The sequence below is a fragment of the Aythya ferina genome (genome assembly GCF_964211825.1).
Source record: "Aythya ferina genome assembly, chromosome: 8".
NCBI classification, from domain to species: Eukaryota; Metazoa; Chordata; class Aves; order Anseriformes; family Anatidae; genus Aythya; species Aythya ferina.
Window position 1 is genome coordinate 22,682,838 of NC_140304.1, and position 22,737 is coordinate 22,705,574.

A 22,737-nucleotide genomic window follows, 5' to 3' on the forward strand; every position below is an offset into this window, starting at 1 on the left:
CTGCGCGTACCTGCTGGGTAGCTGTTTCTTCCCCATCTACTTGGTCGAAATAGCAGCATTCATTATGTCTGCTTGTCAGCTATCCATCCCTAATTACCTAATACTGATTGTTTCTTGCTGCGTGGAGAATTGGGGCGGAGGGGGTTCCAAACCCCTGGACTTTCCTGGGCGCTGGGAGGTGGAAGGAGACGTGCAGCAGAAGTGTAAGGATGGAGCCCAGGCGCCTCGCCGGGGTGCTGGGCACTCTGCTGGCAGCCCTCCCCTCTGCAGGGAGCGCACAGCTCCGCGCCCAGCCGCTTCGGGAGGCAGCAGCTCTCCAGGAGCAGCCAAGAGGCTAATTTTTTAGCATTGACATTTTTGTCACAGTCGATGCAAGAGCAAAAAGTAATAAGGAGGTAATTTTTCCAAATGGTAAATACGGTATAAATATATTTTTAAACGGGCCTCACCTTGCAAGAAAATTGATATTTTCTGGGCAGTGTAATTTTTCATTTTATTATCAAAAAGCATTCAGCTAGCCGTGCATGAAATACAGTCCCTAGAGCTGTCACAATCCCCACAGGCCCCTTTATCTGTCTGAGTTCAGTGACTGCTGTCTCTGAGCTCTGGGTTATTGTTTTAGGATGGTGCTTTTCCCCCTCATTAACCTCTTGCTGTCGCAGGGGATGAGCATGCACACGCTCTGGCTGGTGGCAGGTACCAGGGCTGCCCGCGAGGCAGGCTCAGCACCCAGTCGTGCTACCTGGGGCTGCTGGACTGCGTTTAGATGTACGCAAGGGGATCTGAGAGGAGGAGGTGTGCAGTGACAGGCAGGATGCAAAAAGGGCTTCAAAACCCCTGCCTCCGCTTCGGGGCACCCTGAGCTGCAGGTGGTTACCATACTCTTTATATTCTTATATTGCTCTTTGCTTCTGGCCACTGCTGGGGGACAAGAAATGAATCTGATCTGGCACAGCTGCTCTTACAGGGGTATTGGTGCATATCGCAGCCCTGCTCTTTCCCACTGAGAGCAGCAGAAGCGCTGGGACAGGGTCGGGGTTATGGCCACACTGGAAAACCGCAGTGCGACCTCCCGGGCAGGTGCAGGGGACTCGTGCCAGCAGGGTCATCCTTGCAATGAGGCAGAGGGAAGGTAGCAGAGGAGTAAGAGCTGGCTGACAGCAGTTGCGTGGTGCCTGCTAAGTGTCCATCCCGTGTGTGTTACAGTGCCCAGTGCCCCACCGCGAAAGGTGGAGGTGGAGTCTGTGAATTCGACCGCCATCCGGGTGAGCTGGAAGCTGCCCATCTCCAACAAGCAGCACGGGCAGATCCGGGGCTACCAGGTCACGTACGTGAAGCTGGAAAACAACGAGCCCCGAGGGCAGCCGGTGATTAAGGACGTCATGCTGTCGGAGGCACAGGTACGGCACGGGGACCGCGGGCTGGTGGGCATGGCACCTTCCCTCTGCGGAGGGCTGGGCTGGCTGGGCCCAAGCATTTCTCGGCTGCCCCTTGCAGCTCTGCAGCGTGGGACACAGCCCTACCTGAGCAGGGCGAGCAGTTTATCCACAGACCATGGCTTGCAAACGGGTAAAAAGTTTACTCAGGAAAAAGCTGCTGTAGGAAAGATGATGTATCGGGTGATGCTCCTCTCTTCCCCCTTCTCCCACGTGTATCTCTCTCTGCCTGCCTCATCCTGTGCAGACTCCAGCTGGAGCAATTTGTGTTTCGCTGGTCAGGTTATAACCCTTTGGAGAGTTGTAAATAAGCCTCAGCTCTGCTGCTTTCGTGCTGCTGACTGTGTGCAGAGCAAAGCCCCTCTCTGGGCAGAGCCCGTGGGGTGCTGCCTGCCCGTGGGACGCATGGGGTAGTTGGGCACCCTCAGGTGGGGACAGCTGCCAGGCTGGGCAGCCCTGGCATGGCTCAGCAGAGCTTCCTTTCCCTCCTGCTGGTGCTAGGCAGGGACTTGACCTTGAACTGCTTCTTGAAACCAAACTGAAGAGAAGCCACCTGAGTCCAGGAAAGGCTGAAAGAAAAAGTGGTGAGATTCAGGCCCACATCGCCTGTAAACAGCTTCACCTTCTGCCATCCTGATACCACGCTCTGCTCGTATTCATGCAGTCTCCTGGGTACCTCACTGGCACTTAGCCAGGGCCCCATTCCCACCCAGAGCTACAGGCATGGTTATGGGCTCTGTTCAGACCCCAGAAAGGGTACTAGCCTCTTTCCCAGAGTCCCAGGAAATTTTTGGTGCCCTGTGATGATACACAACTCCTCTCTGGAGCAAGGGTCCTTCGTTGTGCACGACCCGTGCTGTTCTCAACAAAGATAATGGTATAAATGAAGTACAGGATCTGCTGCTGTTGGAAGCGACGAGTAATCGATTCAGAGCTGGCTTGCTTGAATGATGCCCAATATAAATACTGGAGAGCTGCAACGATTAATTGATCTATCTCCTGAACGCAGCTGTGAATCATTTATACGTTTGTCAGTGGGGAGTGCAGCGCACAGAGGCGGCTTTACTCCCCATTCATATTCTGCAGGATAAAACTCAGTAATAACGTGGAAAGGGAAAACTTTAAAGAGAAAATGCTGTAAGGGTCCTCGCAGTGTTATCTGGGGCACATCTCTGTTTGTTTCAGATGTTGCTTTATTTTAATCATTAAAAAAGCTACTTGCTGCCCTGTACTTATTCCAGGAGGATATAATCTTCCATGTTGTTGGAACAAATGGTGCTTTGTTGTTCAGCTGGAGTTTGGAGTTAATGGGTTGGTCTCAAGCGTAGGTGGGTAAAGCTGGCAGTGTTCTTGATGGTGTTTTCACATATTTTATGCTTGCCCAGCCAGTTCTGCTTTCATTCCTTACTCATATGCATTTTGGAGAGAGGAAGGAACCCCACACTAACGTGCAGAGCCACTAATGTACCAGAGCCAGAAACTTCCCAAGGACTGCTGGATTTTGCATGGCTCTGAGTGTGTGCAGTTGTCATCAAGGAGGCGAGTTGCTTGAAGTTTCCTGTCCTGTCAAACCACTTAGCAGTCTTTCATATTTGGTAAATTTATGTGGGAAAGTCCTCGATTGCTGCAGTATTTATGTGCTGGCATACACTGTGCTGAGTGCATCTGCTGAAATTCCTGAATGGAAGCGAAGGCCATGAGACAGTTGCACAGAAGTGACTGCTGTGAAGGAGTCACGTCGCTCGTGGGATAAACTAGTGATGACCCTGCAGGGAAGAGGTTTCACTGGCTTGGCAGAAGAGCTCTTCATTTCCTGAAAGAGCGAGAAGCCAGGCATGACCTGTGCTTGTGGTGAAATGCATCTGCTCCAGAAGCTGAAGAACCCTCTGAGAGCTGCCATCTTTTAGTACAGCAGCACGTGTCTTTGCCAACAGCCAGAGGTATTTTCAATGGAAGCAAACAAAGACTGACTGGTACACCTGTCCCTGAAGGTCACGGGATGTAATGGAGTCCTGTTCAGTACTCATAAACATTCCGAACATTTAAACTGATGTACAAGGAGATAATTAAACTGATTGAAAATGTGGGGTCAGAGCAGAAATTCTCAGGACACGTAGGCAGAACCCCTCCTCCTGCCCAGACAGGCTGTCTGCTGATGCTGAGGAGGTATGTATACCACATAATCTGCTTCCTGCAGATGGTACGAAGACACTGGTATTAAAGCTGACTCGTGATTTTTGATGATTGAAGATGAGAAATAGAGAGAGAGTAAACGAAGATGAAAGGAAGAAGAAAAGGGAATGGAGATGTTAGCTATGCAGATAATACAGATTCTCAGTTTTCAAAACCAGTGGAGCGGAAAGGATTCAACCATCAGCAGTGAAGTGGGGGCCCTGGTGCTGGAGAGATCACATTTGTTTTGCAGCCTCCTGCCTAGGGAGAATAATCAGCTGTCTGGAAGGTCCTGTGATGGAGCTGAGGCTCCTCACTCCTCTCTACGGCTGTGACTGATGACCTCCATCAGGCTTCTGTGTGCCTTCTAGCCTGAGCTCTCACTCCTACGGACAGACTCACGGACCAGCAGAAGTGGCTGTTTCCTGGGGAGGAGCACCCAGTGACAGCGAGTGTCCCACCCACACCACCTCCTGCAGCCCCTGCCGTCGTGGCTCAGCCAAGTCCCACGACAGGCAATGGCAGAAGGTTTGTTTCTGTGCCCTGGGTCTCCTTCACATCTTGTCATTGTAGGAGCAGGTTCCTGGCTGTGATCATCCCGGCACGGAGAGCGCCTCTGGAAGGAGCAGGGCTGAGCCCTGCCGCTCGTTTGCGCCCTCCAAGGCAAGCAGCTAAACCTGGTGTGAATCTAGGTGTTGGATCATTGTGTCCTGCTCCCAGCCTGCTTATCCTCATCCCAGAGTGGAACATCTTTGGGGCGTGCTTTCTCCTCTACCCTCGACTTTGTGGCACCTGCTGGGAGCTGGCTGGATACAGCTGGAGGTCTGGTTTTGTGGAGAGACTCCTGCCACCTCCTCCTCCCTGCAGAGTTGTAGCAGGGGAGATGTATGCAGCCCACAAGAAGGACTGCAGGTTTCTGGGAAGACTGTGTGGTCTTCGCAGGTGGCACTTCTCCATCCAGCGTGGAGACTGAATGCACGTCCCACCAGAAGAGCAGGAAGAGGTAACGGCAAGCACTTCAAGCTGCTGGAATGAGATCAAAGAAGATGGGAAGCAGAGACTCCTGTTCTCCCTGGGCAGTGCCCACCCCAGGCGTAACACAGAGGAATTTACAGCCTCCCCCTTTTGCTGGGTGCTAGTCAGGGATCCTTATCAGGATCTGCTTGGAACAACTCCTGCTTGTGCGCACCTAGGTGCGGAGGTGAGATACACCCTGCTTCGTGAGCAGAGCAAAACTGAAAGGCACAATCCAAAAGGCATTGCAGTAATGGACAAAGAAGTTGTGGAGCCCACAGACTTCTCCATATCCAACAGGCTCAGCGCCCTGAGCTTGCATCTGGAGTTTCACTGTTGCACCACGGTCGCTGAAGCAGAGAGAAGGATCTGCAGGAAAACCCAATATCTGCATCCCTTAGCTGGGGCTGCTCAAGAGGGCTGGAGTCTGTCTTTTGTAAGAGTCATGGTCAGGGAAAACAGCCGTTCCCTGGTGAGACATGACTATACTGTGTGGTGTTGAAGTGTAAAATGAAACGTTAAGGCATTGCAGCTGCCATAAATACAGACTGTTAGCTTTAGCACTTCCCTGAGCCATCCTGCCTCATGCGCACAGCGCTGTCGGAATTCTTTTTATGACAGCTCCTGGGCCTTTCAGATCAATTTGTCTTACTGACCAATCTTCAGCATTTAAGAAGCAATTGAGCAAGTTTAGGAAGGAAATGTTTTGATCCGCAGATGATATTTTCATAATGAAACTGAATTTATATCAGGGTATTTATGCAGGCCTGGCTTTTCACTGTTACTCCTCCAGCACAGACCTCGAGGTGTTTCTCTGCACTCTGATCTGATACAAGATTAAAGGCCACTGAAACATCGGAGCAAACACAGTCTGAACATTAAACGTTGGCCTAATATCCTGGTGGATAATAATCCCCCTGCTGCGGTGTGAAAGCTGCGAGGTGAGGTGGCCTTGCTCTTCCTTGCAGTGGGGCATCAGCGTCTGCTGCTGGAGCTAAACGTGGACAGCACTGGGGCAGCTCGGGGTGCCACCACCCACACGGCCATCGTCCACCAGGAACAGTGTTGGAGCAGCAGTGTCCTTCTGGGAGAAAGAGCCGCCAGGCCTCACGTCCTTCCTGTAGCAAGATTTTTTTCAGGCTGTAGATAGCAGGGCAGAGCACGTGGCTGTTGGCCGTGGGGTGGGGTGGCCGGTGTAGGTAGGACATCGGCAGTGGCTTGGGTTCAGCTGAGCACACAACACTGGAAATAACACCAAGGTGCTAAAAAGGGGACCTTTGGGGACAACAGTGGTCAGTCAGGGCTTTGACTTTTGACTTTATAGGAAGTCTTCAGGGACAGCTTGACCTCTTTGCTGAAATTAAATTTGAAGATGGCTTAGCAGGACAATTCTTTTGCAGTCGTATGGCATGAAATAAGTGAACTGTAAGAAAATCTTAGAGGAGCATTTCTCCCATAGCTGCTTCTTTGTGAATTCAGAAAATGAAGTAGCAAATATTTTGAAGGCATGCCATGTATTTTACTTCTGAGGAGAGTTCTCTACCACTGTGATAAGCTCCAGCCTGTGAAAGCCACCTCAAATAGCCTGAGTACAAAAGACAACTTGTAGCTTTAATACCATTTAGTACTTCCGCAGCATCAGCAGGTTCCCAGGCACTTCAGCAGCATTAGCTGGGCTTCCCAGTGTCCTGAGAAAGTCGGGATCTGAGCGCCATTTCACAGCTGGCGGTTCAGGCTCAGTGCAGGGCTTGCCAAGGCTCACGCTGTGAGTCAGGGGCAATAATACCTATCTTCCACTTTCATCTCCGTGCTTGAACCCATCAACCGGTGCTTCCTCCAGGCAGATTCAGTAACCTGAGATGTAACGCATCACCTTGGCTGAGAGAGCTCTCTGTGATCTCTGCAAACCTCCCTTTGGTGCATCAACCGCAAAGAACCATGCTGCTGGCATGCCTCTCAGTTTTGATGCCTTATAACCCCAAATCCCATCAGAAACCTGCATGGTCTCTCTCCAGAGCCATAATTGAGCTGCCATGGCTGAGATCCCACGTGATCTTTTACTGGGAAATGTTTTGTGTAGAAGTCTTACCTGCAGGGCTGCTCTTGCCAGATGAGTGTTTGCCGTTTGCTGCTGTGATGCCATGTAATGAGGAGCGAGGAGCTGTTCCCTTGGTACGGGCATCAGTGGTAGCCCTGCTCCAAGCCATGCGGCGCTGTTGGAGAGGAACAGCTTAGTGTGGAGCTCTGGGTAAGATCTCAGCCTCATTGTTTCCAGAAGATGACCCTTCTCAGTTTTCTGAGGTCCCCAGAGCACTTTCTTGAAGGTCTGTAAAGGTCATATTGGTACATCCCAGCAGACAGTCCCTGGCGGGTTTTGTGTGTTGAAGTCTCTATTTTTTAACGAGAGATGGTGGCTGGAGGATCACTGGGACAGAAACTGGGGATCAGCCCACAAAACTGTGAGTGCTGCCGCTTGTGGGGCAACCCTGATCCCCAGAGTCTTGTCCTTTCTTTCTCCTGCTGGTGGAAGAGGCAGAAAAGTGCAACCAAAGCCAGAAAGGGAAACGACTGCAAAGTTAGGAAGTGGTGATCTCACCATCGATATGGGAAGGAAGCTCCTTGCCCCCATTTGTGTGAATGATCTCAGACGTGCCGCGCAGGCTAGCAGCATGTAGAAAATTGCTCTGTCCCATTCCTTCCCTTGGCACAGCCTGTGCCAAGCGACCCTCTGCGTATAAGTGTTATAATCCCCCCACCCAGTCCTGCTAACCCCTGCTGTCGTCGTCATCGTTGTCATCCCCTTCCTACACGTTGCCCCTTAAAATTCTGTGTCTCCATTTTTCTCTCCTCCTTCCTTTCTCCCCCATCAGTGGAGAGCTGAGGACTCCGTCGACCATGTAAGTACCACTTGTGTGTATTCCAGGTTGGAAAAGAGGGGTTTGGTAAATCGATTTGTGAATTTTGTAGACACAGTGCTGTCAAAACATCCCTTTCACTCCCTTAATGAGGCTGGAGAGTTACATTGTGAAACCTTCCACAAGCAGCAAATCCAGAGAAAATTGGCATTTAGATTGCTACTAAATGCAGAAAAGCAATTGACATTTCCCATAATCTGTATTTCCAGCTTGTTGCAGTGCAGTTTTAGGCAGGCTCAAGTGATCGACTCAGGAGGTGCATCCGACTTTCTGCAGCAGTTGGCCCACCGAGTCACACAGTAAAATTAGATATATAATCTTTAAAGCACATTGATTGTAGTCATGAAAAATAACCTACACTCTCAACCATGACCTTTGGCTGAAACACAGATCGTAATAAGAAAACAATCACATTTAAACAGTTAAATCCAATTTTTCCCACATAATTTTGAAATATAAAATTGGAGGAACAAACTCGAAAATGACCTTTTTAGAGTCAGCAATTCAATTACGTGCCCTGCTGTGAGCTTCCCCGGCACGAAGCATTTCTCCTCCTGCTTTCCAGGGGAGAGCCGCGCTTGGAGTGGCTTTGTCATGCCAGCACTGTGTTTACACGAGGCGATCAGACCTTCTTTCCTCCATCCCTCGTCTCTCTTCCCCTCCTCCCAGCTCGCTTGCTTTGCTCCCGGTGGCATGCTTTTGCGTGTGAATTCCTCTTTGCATGGATTTGGGAGGAGTGAATTCTCTTGGGATGTTCAGAGTCTGCAGGTTTTGTGTGAGTGCTTCCCCCGCGGGCCCGTTGGCACCGATCGGGCTGGGTGTCCACTCACCCGCACACACGGTGCTGCAGGGGCGGAGGTGGGACGGGACTCTGGTTCACACGGTGATTTTGGCGGGGTTCTTGTTGGTGCTTGTTGATTTTTTTTTTTTTCCTCTGGGCTGGCTGGTTCCGCAATGGTAACAGGGTGATTTTGATGAGTAAGCCTGGGCAGGGAAACCTGAACCAGCAGCACCGACTGGAAATCAACAGCTTTAACGGCGTGGGTGTCTGTGCGAGTGAGTGCTGGGAGACTGGCTGTGCTCTGGGAGCCACCGCAGGGCCCTTGTCCTTAGTTTTAATGGTCCCAGTCCCTTTCACAGCACCCCCAGCTGAAGGCCCTTCAGGGGGAGCTGCGGAGAGCTGCTGTGCTCGCAGCTTTTTGGGCCTGGCCAGCCGAGCTTGGCACGAGCCACGCTGCCGCAGGAGGCCAGGAGGGAGGAGCGGGCTCCGCGCTTTGATCTCGCATTGAGGTGCGGAGCCGTGCCCTCCTCCTGCCCAGAGGAAGCCAGAGCATGTGAGGATGCCAGTGCCCTGCCTCCTCCTCTCAGACCTCCCACAGCGCAGGGTTTTCCCTCGGGTCTTGCCAGTGCCTCGTGCTGACCCCGTCTGTCCCTGCCATGCCCGGCGGGGAGGGCGAACGTGGTGCAGCGGCACTGCAGGTGCTCCTTCCCCGAGCTCACTGCTGCCTGCCTTGCCCTGCTGCTCTCCCCACGGCTCTGCTGCAAGACACAACCTCAAAAATCCCCAAACGAGCCCCCACGAGGTTTCCACAGCTGGCTGAACTGGCTTCTGCTCTGGTTCACAGCTCCACGGTCCTCTTACTCTGTGGGGTGGCTGCGTCCCCGGGCTGGTCTGCCTTCATGGGGGGCTGTCTCTAGGGCATGGGGGTTAGGCCGTTCCCTTTTCCTGTGCACAGGTTGCTTGTGGGTCCCCAGGAGGGCCGAGTTAGAGACAGGGTGAGGTGAGGCAGGTGAGTGGTGGAGCGGTGGCAGTTACCGATGGTTGGCTCCATGGGGGTGCCAGCAAGGCAAGACGTGTGTGCTTGGGTGTCGTGCATGAGCGTGTGCCAGCAAGCATGCCTGTGTGTGGCTGTTGGAGACACTGACCCCAGCACCCTCCTTCCGCTCACTCTGGTAATGGGGATTTGCTCTTCTCATTTGCCTCTTCGCCGCCTCGTGGACGTGCTCCCAGGAGACGGTCATTGGAGGCCTGCTGCCAGAAACCACCTACTCCGTCACCGTCGCTGCCTACACCACCAAAGGAGACGGCGCCCGCAGCAAGCCCAAAGTCATCACCACCACAGGGGCAGGTGAGCGTGGGGAGCAGGGACCGCAGCCTTGCAGGGGTGGTGGTGAGACCTCCCGGGAGGTGCCCGGGGAGTACGGCCACGGCACCTGTGCAGGAGGAAGCGAGAGGGCTGGAGGTGCTGCCGAGGTGCATGCTCCTGGGATCTCCAGCCCTTCCTTACAGGCTTTGCCGATGGATCACCCAAGCAAAGTGCAGCAGATGGACACTGCCAGGGCCCGCAAGAGAGCAGTGGAGCTCGTGGGTCTGAGCTCATCTGCGTAGTCCAGAGACCTGGGAAGAGGAAATCTAAAAGTCCAGGCCCTCCCTCAGCTTTGGAGTCACAGCCTGTCCTCATTTTGTCCCTGCTGCAGCAGGAGTTATGCGAGTGCCATTTCTTGCTTCCTGTGGTGACTGCAGCGCTACCTGGGATGGCTGCTGGCACGGAGGGCTCCTCAGAGGCGCTTCTCAGCTCCCCCCCAGCCATTGCTACCTCTGCCTTCCCTGCCGTATATAGCTCAGCTAACTTGCTCCTAGAGCCATGGTAAAATCTGGAACGCAACAAATCCTGCTGTAGGAGTGCTGCAGACACAACCTGTAGGTCTGGTGATCCCAGCCAGTTCAGTTCTGCTGTCTGAGTAGAAACGTGTACCCTGTGCCTAATGCAACACAGGAGCCTCGGCCAGGAGCAGGGGCACCCAGGAGTTCATCAGGTGCTTTCCTCCGGATGCTGTCAAGCTTGCCTTTGGCGGTGGCACCAGCTAGTGCTCATTGTCTTGTCCTCGATTTCCCACTCACTAGACCTGTCCTACAAACGATAATCCTGCTGTTTGTCACACCGGCCACAGGAATGGTACTTACCGCTTGTTATTGTGGGAATGCAGCTTGTGCAAACTGAGAGCGTTTGTTCCTGGTGCCTTTAAACAAGGAACAGCTTGCCATCTCCTCCGTGCTGCATACAGGGAGCTCCAGAGGTAGTTTCCACTGTCACAGTCTCAAATGCTGACTCCCTTGTGCCTCACCATGATGTATGCTCTGTTCATCAAATTGCTACAGCTGTCCTATGAACAGGAAAAGCTTCCTAAACATCCCAGTGTTGCACTGTAAACCACAGTGAGTCTTCCAATGTTATGATGTACATTTAAAGTTAATATTTTGAATCAACTTTGAAAATAACGTGTCCCATAGCACTAGCTGCTGTTAGACATTGTATTATGAGTGCAAGGAGGATGGCACTGGCAGTGGAAATTTAATTGTGTGTCTTAAATACCTACAAAACCACCCCCAGAGCTGCCTTTGTACTGGCTCATCTGCAGGCTTGACCTCAAAGGGGAGTGTTGGTATCGCCCTCTGATGGCAAAATTGAAGCATAATTCCATCAAATACGTGTTTCTCTTGTGCTCATCTCTGGGCTTAAATGTTTCAAAACTGTGCAAGGGTATTTAGCCAGGTTTGGCTACAATCCCATTTTCATTTTCATATCCGTGGCCCCATCCCTTTGATTCTGAGTATCTTCCCTATCAGTTGATTTGTTTACAAATCTGAGCTGATGTGGAGTGAAGACGCATCCTTTTTTAAACTGAAGGAGATCAAGGTATTAAACCATCAATTTAAAGCCATCAGTTCCTAACCCATGACGGCAACACCCCTTGACTTGCTCAGCATAACCAAAAATCCCATGGAACGCTTGTGCTCACCTCTCACATCGGCACTGACATCTCGAATCTGTTCATCAGCTAAACCAAAATGTGTTCTGATGGCAAACAGCCCGCCCAGCTCCGCTTACTGCCTCTGCAGATGGTAAAACTGCAAGGTTTCAGGATGAAATTAGTCTTCCTCCAGACAGACCAGGGCGCTGGACGTGGGCTTCTGTGTGTCTGTTGTCGAACTGCGCTGGGGCCAGCGTGGCCTGGTGCTGTGCACTAGCTGGAGTGTCTGAAGACCACTGAGTAGGAGCACGGGATTCAGATCTTCTCTGAGATAAATGTGATGCTTTGAGGTACCTTAAACCTTTCCTGTAAAAGGGGATGGTTTTGGGGGCTGGACATGGCTGGATTTATTGCCTGTTTAGATGGCAGCGCATGGGAAAATGGCAGCCAAGAGCTGGCTGGCTCCAGCTTCCCTCGGCACCGGATTAGGGTCAGTCTGCCTCTATCCATGTGAATTGTCTGTCGTCCTCTTCACCCTGTTGTCTGAACTTTCCCACTTTCCTCAATCCTCACGGACTGAGCAGCACGGAAGCTGTCCTTCCTCCCCCTCCTCCCAGGCTACAGATGGTCATTGTGTGTTTATGTTGCAGTCCCGGGGAAGCCCACCATGATGATTAGCACGACAGCCATGAACACAGCCCTCATCCAGTGGCACCCACCCAAGGAGATGGTAGGGGAGCTGCTGGGTTACCGGCTGCAGTACAGACGTCTTGATGAGGAAAAGATGAACACGATAGACTTCGGCAAGAGGGACCATCACTACACTGTGACCAATCTGCACAAGGGGGCCACGTACCTCTTCAAGCTGTCCGCCAAGAACAGAGCCGGTCCGGGAGAGGAGTTTGAGAAGGAGATCACCACCGCAGAAGACGTGCCCAGTGGCTTCCCGCAGAACCTGCGCGTGGTGGGCCTCACCACTTCCACCACCGAGGTTGCATGGGACCCCCCGGTCTTGGCAGAAAGAAACGGCAAGATTGTCAACTACACAGTGGTATACAGAGACATAAATAGCCAGCAGGACATCGTTAACATCACCAAGGACACAAGTATCACTCTGACGAATTTGAAGCCTGATACCACTTACGACATCAAAGTGAGGGCCCGCACCAATAAGGGGGTTGGGCCGCTCAGCCCCAGCATCCAGTCCCGGACCATGCCTGTCGAGCAAGGTAAGTGCCCTTCTAACAAGCCCTAACAGCAATCTCTGGCTCCAGGACAGGGACCTTTGCTTTCATTCATGAGGCTGCGCTTCCCTTGGCTCTGCGTAATGCGATCAGGTACCGTGTGGCTCCCTAGCGTAGAAGTAGTTCAGCAAGGGGAGGCTCAGTGAAGGTTTCCTTAAAATTGTCGTTTGGGGGGGGAGTTGGTGGTAGCTTAATTGCCTTCATCGCTCCACAGGCACACTTTGCTGTTTTATCTGTACATGAAAGGCTCTTGCTCAAACTGGCGCAGACAGCTGGGTAGGATCATCTGCAGATCCAGTACCTGAGCACCACTGCTTTTTGATCATGGCAAAGGGCCAGCAGAGCGCGAGCAAAGGGGGGAAGAGAAGGCTACAGTTCAGCCGACGGCTCCCTTTCTGTGATGCTGGAAAGTATAGTGAAAAATGGAAACTCCACTGGAGACTGGGACTTGGTAAAAGGCTGCTGCTCTTTTCTCCTCATATCTCACTTCTCTGCTGTAGCTGAACTCTCCGACCTCTGCTGCTAAGTTAGACAAAGAGAGACTTGGAGCTGAGCTGCTGCCTGGCTCCCTCCTGACTTGGCCTTACAGTGCTCAAAGATCTTGTTTTTCATTTCAGTGTTTGCTAAGAACTTCCGCGTCAACGCCGTCATGAAAACGTCTGTGCTGCTGAGCTGGGAAGTGCCTGACTCCTATAAATCTGCAGTGCCTTTTAAGGTAAGGGTGGGATGCAGAGGACAGGGAGCTCCTCCTGTGGCAGCGAGCAGGGCAGTGGAAAGCAGCACCTTGACCTACTGCGTGGTGTTTTCAGGCCATCAGGCAAGAGAGCAGCAGAGCAAGGTCACGTCGCTTGCTAGTCTGGCATCTTGCAGAGCCCAGATTAGGTACCTGCTCTTGCTTTTGAGCATCCGCATGTGAGCCATGGCACACAGCAAAGCACACTGCTGCTTACTTTTCCTCCTTTCCACCACAGACAGGGTGGAAATTTCTGCAGATCTCAGTACAGCTTCTCTCCCTTAGGAGAAGAGACCAACATGTCACATTGCTAAGGATAATCTTCCACCCAGTCTCAGCATCTGCTGCCTCTGCTGAGGTGGCCTGGGCTGGCAGCAGCATGCTTTCCCTTCCTCCTTGCACATGAACTCTGCCATGCTGGGCCTAAAATGCAAATATAAGGCCTGCATGAGCAGTGGAGGAGCCATTGCCCAGGGAATGGGAGGAAGATGTGGAGCTGCATCCATATGAATGTGTGAGCACCTCCCCTTGTTGCTGATTCTCCTTGTCTAAATCCTAAAGCTAAATTACCGTGATCAATAGCAGACACTTGTTAACATGTAGAGTTTAGCTGAAGCAGATAAGGCTTTTGTGAAGACCTCATGGCATTCAGAGCTTCTCCAGGTGTAGGCTGCATTAGGATCAGCACTCAGATATATGGCTGCAAGGAACTTCCCCGACGCTTGTTACCTTGCACTCTGCTGAAGAACCAGTCTGCTCCACCTTCCCTTCTTCCTGCGGTACGAAGCCCTCAGCTCTGTCTGACAGCTCGCTGCGAGGCAGGAACAGGGTGACCTTTGGAGCGTTACTAATGCGTAAGGAGGGTGGGCTGGTTGGAGGTGGCCAGGATCAGGCATGACGCCGATTCCTTGTCTCGGCCTCATAGCTGCAGCTGCTGACACAGACCGTGAGTCAGGGTCTGCCCCTGCGGTGGGTTAACCCTCGGATGACACGGGAGCAGATGGCATTAGCACTTGCTGGTTGAAGAGCAGTCATGCAAACAAGAGTGTTACAAGGATATTTCTCTAATAGTGTCTTCCTTCTATTAATATTCCCCGGCTTGCAGACACACACGAGTGGAGGCCAGGAGCTAAGAGGGTCAGCTCCAAGTCACTGACTGTGCCACTCGAAAGAAATCCTTAACTTTCAGGACTTGGTATTTTTATAAACAAGGTTCACCTCTCTCCTCTAATTCAGGCACATGGGATGCTGAGGCCAGAGCCTAATACTGTAACTAGCATAGCATTTAAATCTCCATGGGAACAATTAGTATTATCTACACTTGATAAACAGTCTCACGCTAAATCTATGTCCCAAAGGGTGTCATATTCTACTTTAACAGATTTAATTAAAGTAGATATTGTTCTGACAATGAATAGTGAGGCACAAGTAGGACTGGTGCTGTTTTTTTATAGAGGGTGAGCTGAGACCTTAGAAAATGTTACTGCTACCAAATCAATAATGAAGGTTTTCGTTCTCTTCAGGGAATTTTCACAGCTTCTTCTGGTCCAGGAGATAAATTCCTTGTAAAATGTTGCCCAGCCTTTGTGGTGGAGCAGAGGCACCATTCCTTTTTTGTTTCAGCATGCTTGTAGAAAGGCATTCTGGAGCTTTCATGGAAAGTGTAAGACAGATGTGACCTTCTCCTTGGGGAAACTGCACTTCCCTGAGACATTCTTCAGCTGAAGAGCAGGATGGAGGATATATTGGTTGAAAGCAGCACCACAAGGTGCTGTACAAATGGGGAGAAGCACATTTTCCAAATGATTATGATGCAGGTTCAGAAATAAACCCCAAGAATCCTGGGCAGTGCTTTCAGGCATTGCATCCCGTGGAATGCAGTAAGTACTCCTGCCCCCCAAAAAGTCAACTTTGTCTGCTTCTCCGTCAAGCAGTTATTTTTCTGCAGTACTGCACACTACATGTCTTTTCACCTTGTAGTTCAATACATTCTTTGCTACCTTGAAATGAAGCAGCAAACCTTCAGCAGTGACATTTGGACCCACCTAGCTTCTGGCTTTGCAAATTCTCTCTTCTGAGTAAGAGCAGCACAAATGACATTTTACAGCAATCCATGGGCTAGTCAGCGATGTTTGGCAGTTCAGAGCCCTTGGGCCAAATTTGCTGCTGACTTAAGTAGTTACCAGTGGGCCATGATACAACCTCTAAACAGTGTTCCTGCTTGAGCTCCCAGGCATCTTCAACTGCACGCCAATGACTGTTTGTGAGCCCTTACATTATTGTAAGGTTTCTGTAGAGGCCTTACCTAATGGTGCATAACATTTGAGAAGACAATGTGTTATGGCAGGTGAAGGAATGTGGAACTGCTACTGCAACGGTGAAGAAAGGAGAGGGCAGAGAATGGTTCAGGAAATCATTGCAAATGCTAATTTCACTGTCTGTAGACACAAATTTCTGTGCATGGTAGTGGAAATCATCATCTGGTGTTGGAGCTCAGTCAGGGACTGTGTCCTGGCTGGTTCCAATGCAGAGCAAGCAGGGAAACGCTGAACTGAAGTGCCCGAGCATCTTTTTGGCCTCTGCTTCCCCCAGGAGAACAGCTGTGTCCCCAGCAGATGCCTCATGCACAGGCAGTTGGTGAGCAAGTGTCTTCCCTAGAGCACAAGCAGAAGCAGTTGGTGATGCCTTTATTAGGGAAAGCTCCATAATGAGAATTCGCTCATCTGAGAGGCAACAGAACTCATCGTGGACTTTGTATCATTCCAGCGTAGTTATTAATGTTGGAATTTTGGTTTTGCTCAAGTCTGTGTTGGAGCACATAAGGTGAGGTCCCACTGCTCCCCAGGACAGCTTAGGACCTGCTCTTGTCTGGCCTATTTGGACCTGCACTGCAGCAGGATCACTGCAAGGGGTCGTGCTGGGACAGACGGCAAAGCTGCTGAGGTAACATGAGGTCTGCCACTCTTATCTTGGTTGTGCTGACTTGTGTGGCAGAGCAGGGTGAAACCTGCCAAATAACTGCCTGATATCCCAGGGCTACAAGAGACGTTTCTTCATTTTACCTTTTTGCATTTGCTTTAGCACCCATCTGACACACGTCTCTAGACAAAGGGATGTAAAGCCCAGGAGAAAATATCTGAAAGGGAGTCAGAGCAGAGCAAACTCCTCCAGCCATCCTGACAGCCTTTATTGCACGTGGGGCATCTAGCAGGGGCTTTATCCCTGCAAACCTCTTAATTATTTTAGTAGTTAGGACTTGGTTTTGCAGTTCATCCCTGAAGACTGAAACACATCAGCAAACAAGGGGATTCTCCCCTCCATTTCTGGCTCCTCAGTGCCGCTCCGTTGGGAATCCCTTCTCAGTTTGCAGCACCCTCAGGAGCCAGTAGCACAAGAAATGGGGCTCCTTTTCTATCCCGATCTCTGTGCAAAGTGATCAGAAGAGGATCTGAAGCATGTCCTGGCTAGGTGTTTGGATACTACAGAAGTACACATAGATAGTACAGAAGTACAGAGGTGCATGTCCCAGGCCTAGCCTGCTCCCTGCGCTCTGCTTGCTTTCCAGGGCCTCCCCCCTCCTCCCAGCCCCAGCACTAAATACTAGAGCAGTGCTAATCAGCTGCCCTTGTCCCAGGGAGCCAGCAGCTTTCTGCAGATTGCTGCCACCTGCTAAAAAGGTGACTTGGAAGGAAAGTTCAGTCCCTCCCTTGCTGCCTGCATCAGCCTGAGCAGCAGGCTCAGCTGGCAAGAGATCTGTTTGACTTAAAGTAATTTTTCTTCCACGGAGCTGTCTTCTCTCTCTGAAGGCCCCCGTTGGAGAGAGCACGTTTTGCTGTGTGGTCTCTGCCTGTGGCGTGTAATAGCTGCCGTGGTTTAACATGCTCCAGCTCTGCCCTTGCCCGTTTTTGGCACACCGTGGCTCTGCACCTCTGTCAAGCATCCAGCGCTCCCCTGCCACGCTGGAAGGTTGCCCGGTGGAAGGAAGCAAGCTGGTTTGTTGCTGCTGGGGCACAACCTCTGCTCCCCCCAGTTCTCTACACACCATTTGTCTCTGTCTCTGGGATATCTCTGAGTTTCTGCCTTTGCAGAGCCAGCACTGGGGTTTTGGGGCATGGGGGTTGTTCTAGCAAGAGCAGGATGGAGCTTCCCAGGGCAGAGAGTGCCACAGCTGCCATGCCTTGGGCAGGGGTAGGTGTCTCTGAAGCAGGACGAGGACAAAACATCATTAGCTGAGGGGCTGGCAGCCTGGGCTTTTGGGGGGCTACGTATGGGGTGGGTCACCCACTGCCCTGGGCCACCGGAGGCCCTGCTCTGCCTGCCCCCAGCCCCTCACTGCAAGCGCAGCAGCGAAAAGCAGCGCGGGTCCCCTGCGTGGCACCAGCATCTGTTGTCATGGTGACGGGTGTCACACCTGCGGAGCCGCCATTTGTTTTGGGTACCAATTTGCGAGCCCAGTGCAGGATTTGTCAGCTCGTCGGCGAGGCACGAGGCACGTAACCCCCCCCGGTCACCTTGCTGGGAGGGGGAGGCTCTGCGCCAAGCGCTCCATCAGCTGGGAGGCACGGGAGCGGCACCGATTTAAAGCAGATGGGATTTCACACCGAAAGCATATTGTGTGCTGTAGCCTCGTGAGACGAGGAACAAAAGACCCGTTCAAACCCACACAGGGGTAAAACACGGCCATCTGCAGCCCTTCCCCGAACCGGCGCCGAAAGCGGCGCGCGTGGCACCGCCGGGCTCTGCCCAGGTGCCCCCTCACCACCCTGTGGAGAGCGCGGCTCAGCCCTGTGCTGGGGGCTGCTCTTCTTTAAGGCAAGATTTATGGCTGTTTACGAAGCGCAGGGTAGCTGAACCACCTGAGGGAGGGCCCGGAGCCAAACTGTCGGCTCCACCGCTGCTATTTTGAGCGTGGGTTTTCATCAGTGGCTGTCAGCTGCATGAGCGTGTCCTCTTCCCCGTTTCAGATTCTGTACAACAGCCAGAGCGTGGAGGTGGACGGCCACTCGATGAAGAAACTCATCAGTGACCTCCAGCCGGACACGGACTATTCTTTTGTGCTAATGAACCGCGGGAGCAGTGCTGGGGGGCTCCAGCACCTCGTCTCAATCCGCACTGCGCCTGATGTCCTGCAAAGCAAACCCATCGCCACAGACAAGTACATCCAGGAGGGAAAATTCACGCTCAGCCTTCCCAAAGTCCAGACCACCGTGCCCGTTAGGTAGGTGCTGTCCCCAGGTGGAGAAGGCAGGCTGGGGGGGCTGGAGATAGTGAAAAGCACATGGCGAGGCTCTGCCAACCGACCGGGATTGTAACCTGGAAGGGAATTTCAGAGCAGACTGCAATACAGAGCCAGGCATCTGCCCGTACCGTGGGATCACACTGCTGGCTCCTCCTGAGCAAATATTTATGTGCAATAAAATTAAGACAATTCTCTGACAGTTTGCCCTTGCCCTGGTGGGTATACTCCAGATGCTACCAGCAAAAACACAGTTGAGGATCAGGAGGGACTTTCTCTGACACTGTATAATATCCTTTAAATAAATAATGCCTAAAGCCTCAAGGAGATTAAAAAAGCGAGTTTGTAGAAGTCTTATTCGTTACTGTGGTATCCTTGTGCTGAAGCACAATTCCCCCAGGGTTCTTGCTACAATCCGATTATATAAATGTCCTTCTCGCAGCTCCTACACCACCCTCTGGAGCACAGTCTGTAGATCTTCATTAACCTAATGAGCACTAACAGGAGTGTTCTCTTCTCTGGTGCAGCTGGACCGCTGGCCTCTTCCTCACTGAGCCCTTCCACTGCTTAGAGGGCAGGGAGTGCAGCAGGTCGTCTCGGGGAGGGATATGGCACGTGTTACTGTGTGACCTGCCAGAGAGATGATTTAGGGTGCAGTGCTTATGCTGTCCTTCCTTCCCAGGTGGTACTACATCGTGGTCGTGCCCGCGGATCAGAGCACCAGCAGCCTGACTGCTCGCTGGCGGACACCTGATGAGATGGAGCTGGACCAGGTAGGAGCCTGCAGCAGCTGCTGGAGTGGAAGGGGCTCCCAGGGCGCCTGGCATGCTTTGCCCAGGCCTCCTGAGAGCAGCACGGTTGCACCCCAAGAGGCACGTTCACCCCAAGATGCAGCTTGCCCTGTGCAGGAGTCCTGCTACCCTCATGGCACGGTGCATGTGTGGGTGTCAGGAGAATCTCATGCAAGGGGTTTGTGGGCTCTTTCTTCCTCACACACACCAGCCACACAAAGCAATTAGGAAAAATTCCAAGAAATCACACACACAATTTCACAGAAGTCACACACAGGTCCATTAAGAAAAAAAAAATAGTTGTAAGGTTGAAGCACTGAGAAATTACAAAGTGTTAGAAGATGCAAGTCAGCCCTTGCTTATCATTAATCTTTAATTACATGATTGCACAGCCTTTTCCATGGTGTCCCAGCTCATTCCACATACGGGTGGATCTGTTCTGCACGTGAAGCAGAGCTGTGTGATGAAGAACCACCATCCGTAGGCCTCCTGCATCATTTCTTTGCAGAAGCTGGAATTTGTTACAAGAAAGAGAAGACTAGGATGAGAAAGGATGGTTTGATTTTGTGCTTTAGGTAGTTAAAAAGCTATCCAGAGGACTGTTTTCTATCTCTGATTGTTTTACTTAGACCCGGGCAAATGATTTAAAACAGCTTTTGTATTAGCAGCCACTGTCTTGGTTCTTTTTGGAGCGCTCAGTTGGAGATGCTGGAGCCTTAGTTGCAAAGCCTAAGCATCCCCAGCTGCAGAGAAAGTCGATAGGAGCTCTACTGGATACAATCAGTGAAGTAAAAAATGCTGAGTTTTCTTTAAAAACAAAACAAGCTTTTCAATTTGACATTCAAAATTAGTGGACGTTTTTTACATTAACGTCCCTGTGCCTCTGTTCTCCATCTGTAAAATGAGGATAATCGCTTTCATCTCACCTCATATGGGTGTTTGGAAGATAAGATCGTTAATGTTTGTGAAGCACTTGTAATATTACAGTGATCAGCACCATAGAAAAGCCCACGAGGAAATTATTAATTTTGTCTTCTGAGCCGGGTTTGAATAGTAAGCAATAAACAAGGCCTCAGGCTGCATAATGCAAAGAAGAAAGCAAAATATGGAATAGCTGCTCTTTGATTAAGCACTGTCTGTCCTGTGTATTGAGCAAGGCAGGGGAGTTACAGAGAAGACAGTCTGTGACCATGTAGTCAAGGATCATAACATGGTGCCCATACATCAGACAGCTGAATTGTTTTTGCACAGGTGATGTTAGTCCTGACATTTTCTCATTTTTGAGGATCTGAACTGTGCAAGCCTAGCACTCCTTTGGTGCAGGCTTTTGGTGTGTTAGGTGTAGAGGTGGCAGCAACATCCAGCAGCCTCAAGCACAGCTGGAGCCCCATGGTGTCATACGCACACAGCTGTGCTTTCTGCCGAGAAACAAGAGGGGAGCAAACTCCACCATGCAAAGGCTACCTGTCTGCCTCTTCCCCCGTGCTTTCTCTAACATACTGTTCGTAAGAGGGCGAGGATGGACTGATGAGAGGAAAGAGGAGGGAGTGCCTTACCGAGCTCTCATGTCAGAGGGAGTGAGCTCAGCAGCACAGCTTTGTGTGCATGTCACTGTCCCCAGCCCCACCATAGCACTGACATTCCCTGGCTGCCCTGACAATGCTGCACTGATACATTCGTGTGTGAAATGTATTTCATGCCTCTTTCTTCATTTTAAATTAGAATTTCTGTTCCGAGCCTGGTATTCATTTTTACTCATTAGAAAAACATCTTTAAACATCTGAGAGTCTTTTTTAGCAGTGTAATTGAATTTTTGTGTGTTTATATCCTTTTTCATGAATTTGTGGCAGACTATGAAATTTGCCATTTTTATTCCGAACATCCCATGAAATCTGTTATCACTCCGTGATTTACACAAAGTTCTGCCTGCAACCCAGCAGCAGGTGAAATATTGAAGCACTGACAGAAGGGAAAGACACAGCAAATGTCACTTCTTGCCTCTACATCAGTGTCAGCTGTAATTCATGTCCAGTGGCCGTAGAGAATGTGAGTTGCTGTCCGTACCAATAGCTGGGCCACAAAATACGGCCCGGTTCCCTTGCAGCCCACTGGGATGCCCTGACTGGGTGGCAGCCGGGCTGTCCCAGTCCTGCCACTCCCTGTCAGCATCCCAGGGCTCAGGGCTCACCCAGAACCGATAGGTGCACAGTGAAGGTCAGCAGATGTGTGCCCCAGCAACACCTAAACACACACACACACCTCCTTCTGGTTTATTTGTACCATGTCCAGATCAAACCCAGTGTCTTTTCCTGCCTTCCCTTCCTCCCTGCTGAGTCCTCCAGCTGGTGAGGGAGCAGCGCCAGGCGGTGCCAGGCTGGGCGAAGCAGTAGTGATGCACCTTGTTTGTCCCCAGCTGCTGGAGGCCATCAGCCAGGGGACTCAGAGCAGGCGCCAGCGCCGCCAGGCAGACAGGCTGAAGCCTTACATTGCTGCTCAAGTGGACGTGCTGCCCGAGACCTTCACCCTGGGGGATGAGAAGAACTACAAAGGTTTCTACAACAAGCCCCTCTCTCAGGACCTGAGCTATCGCTGCTTCGTGCTGGCCTCGCTGGAGGACGGAGACACGGTAAGGGCTTCCTGCTGGGGAGGGAGGCACAGCCTTTCCTAGCAGAGCTGAGGGGTGAGAGTCTGACGTGGTTGGCATGCGAGAGTTCCTAATTCTGCTTTGGTTCAAGTAAATGCCTGGGGAAAACAGCCCCTGGAGCCCCTGGTCCTTCTCCAGCCAGAATCTCACTCCCAGCTGGAAAAGCAAACCTGCCTCCTAGCGCAGGGCTGGCAGCAGGGTGAGCTGCACACGTGCCTGCTGTGTGGAGATTCTTACTCCCGTGCCTCCCCTTGCTGGAGGGAAATGGGCCATGCCTCTGTCAGTAATGTGTCACCGGGCTCGTGGGGCCTGGGCATGTGATTGGGAAGGGAGCAGCTGGTGCAATAAGCAGGGAGCAGCGCACTGAGACCTTGCATCAGTGTCCAGCTGTAAACAGGGAGGGCAGGAGTGGCGGTGTCAGTGGCTAGTGTGTAAATAATGGGAATAATAGAGATGTACAGAGCCTTTGGTCGGCTTCCAAGCTGCAGCTTCCTTCCTCAGCCTCATTTGCTTGTAATGGCTCATTAGGGCTGGTCAAGTTCTTCATTACTCATCCAGCTCACGTGTTCTTGTGGCAAGATGTGCACGCTGGTGAGGGGAGGAGAGTCACAGATTAACAATAAGGTAAAGCAGAGGCCTCGGGGTATGCTGTCCAGGCAATCCCTGTCAAGAAGAGATGACCGTAACCAGATGATCCCAGACTAACATCGTCTCCTCCCTAGCAGAGATCTGCCACAGCCCTCCCGTGAGCCACCAGCAAGCAGGGTTTTCACGCTCTGCTCCTACCTACCACCTTTCC

At 51.6% G+C, this 22,737-nt stretch overlaps 1 protein-coding gene across 14 annotated transcripts in view; it reads left to right on the plus strand.

Moving 5' to 3' along the window:
* PTPRF (protein tyrosine phosphatase receptor type F) overlaps positions 1–22,737 on the plus strand; it is a 364,428-nt gene that overhangs the window by 307,598 nt on the left and 34,093 nt on the right. For 7 of the 14 annotated variants that reach the window (XM_084527751.1, XM_084527753.1, XM_084527745.1 and 4 more), the window contains 8 exons: positions 1,207–1,400; positions 7,493–7,519; positions 9,549–9,666; positions 11,941–12,519; positions 13,152–13,249; positions 18,232–18,485; positions 19,186–19,276; positions 21,708–21,920. In XM_084527751.1, the coding sequence (XP_084383877.1) occupies positions 1,207–1,400; positions 7,493–7,519; positions 9,549–9,666; positions 11,941–12,519; positions 13,152–13,249; positions 18,232–18,485; positions 19,186–19,276; positions 21,708–21,920 (1,574 nt within the window). The remainder of the gene's footprint in view (positions 1–1,206; positions 1,401–7,492; positions 7,520–9,548; positions 9,667–11,940; positions 12,520–13,151; positions 13,250–18,231; positions 18,486–19,185; positions 19,277–21,707; positions 21,921–22,737) is intronic. The other 7 variants (XM_084527746.1, XM_084527748.1, XM_084527749.1 and 4 more) reach the window with 3 other exon arrangements.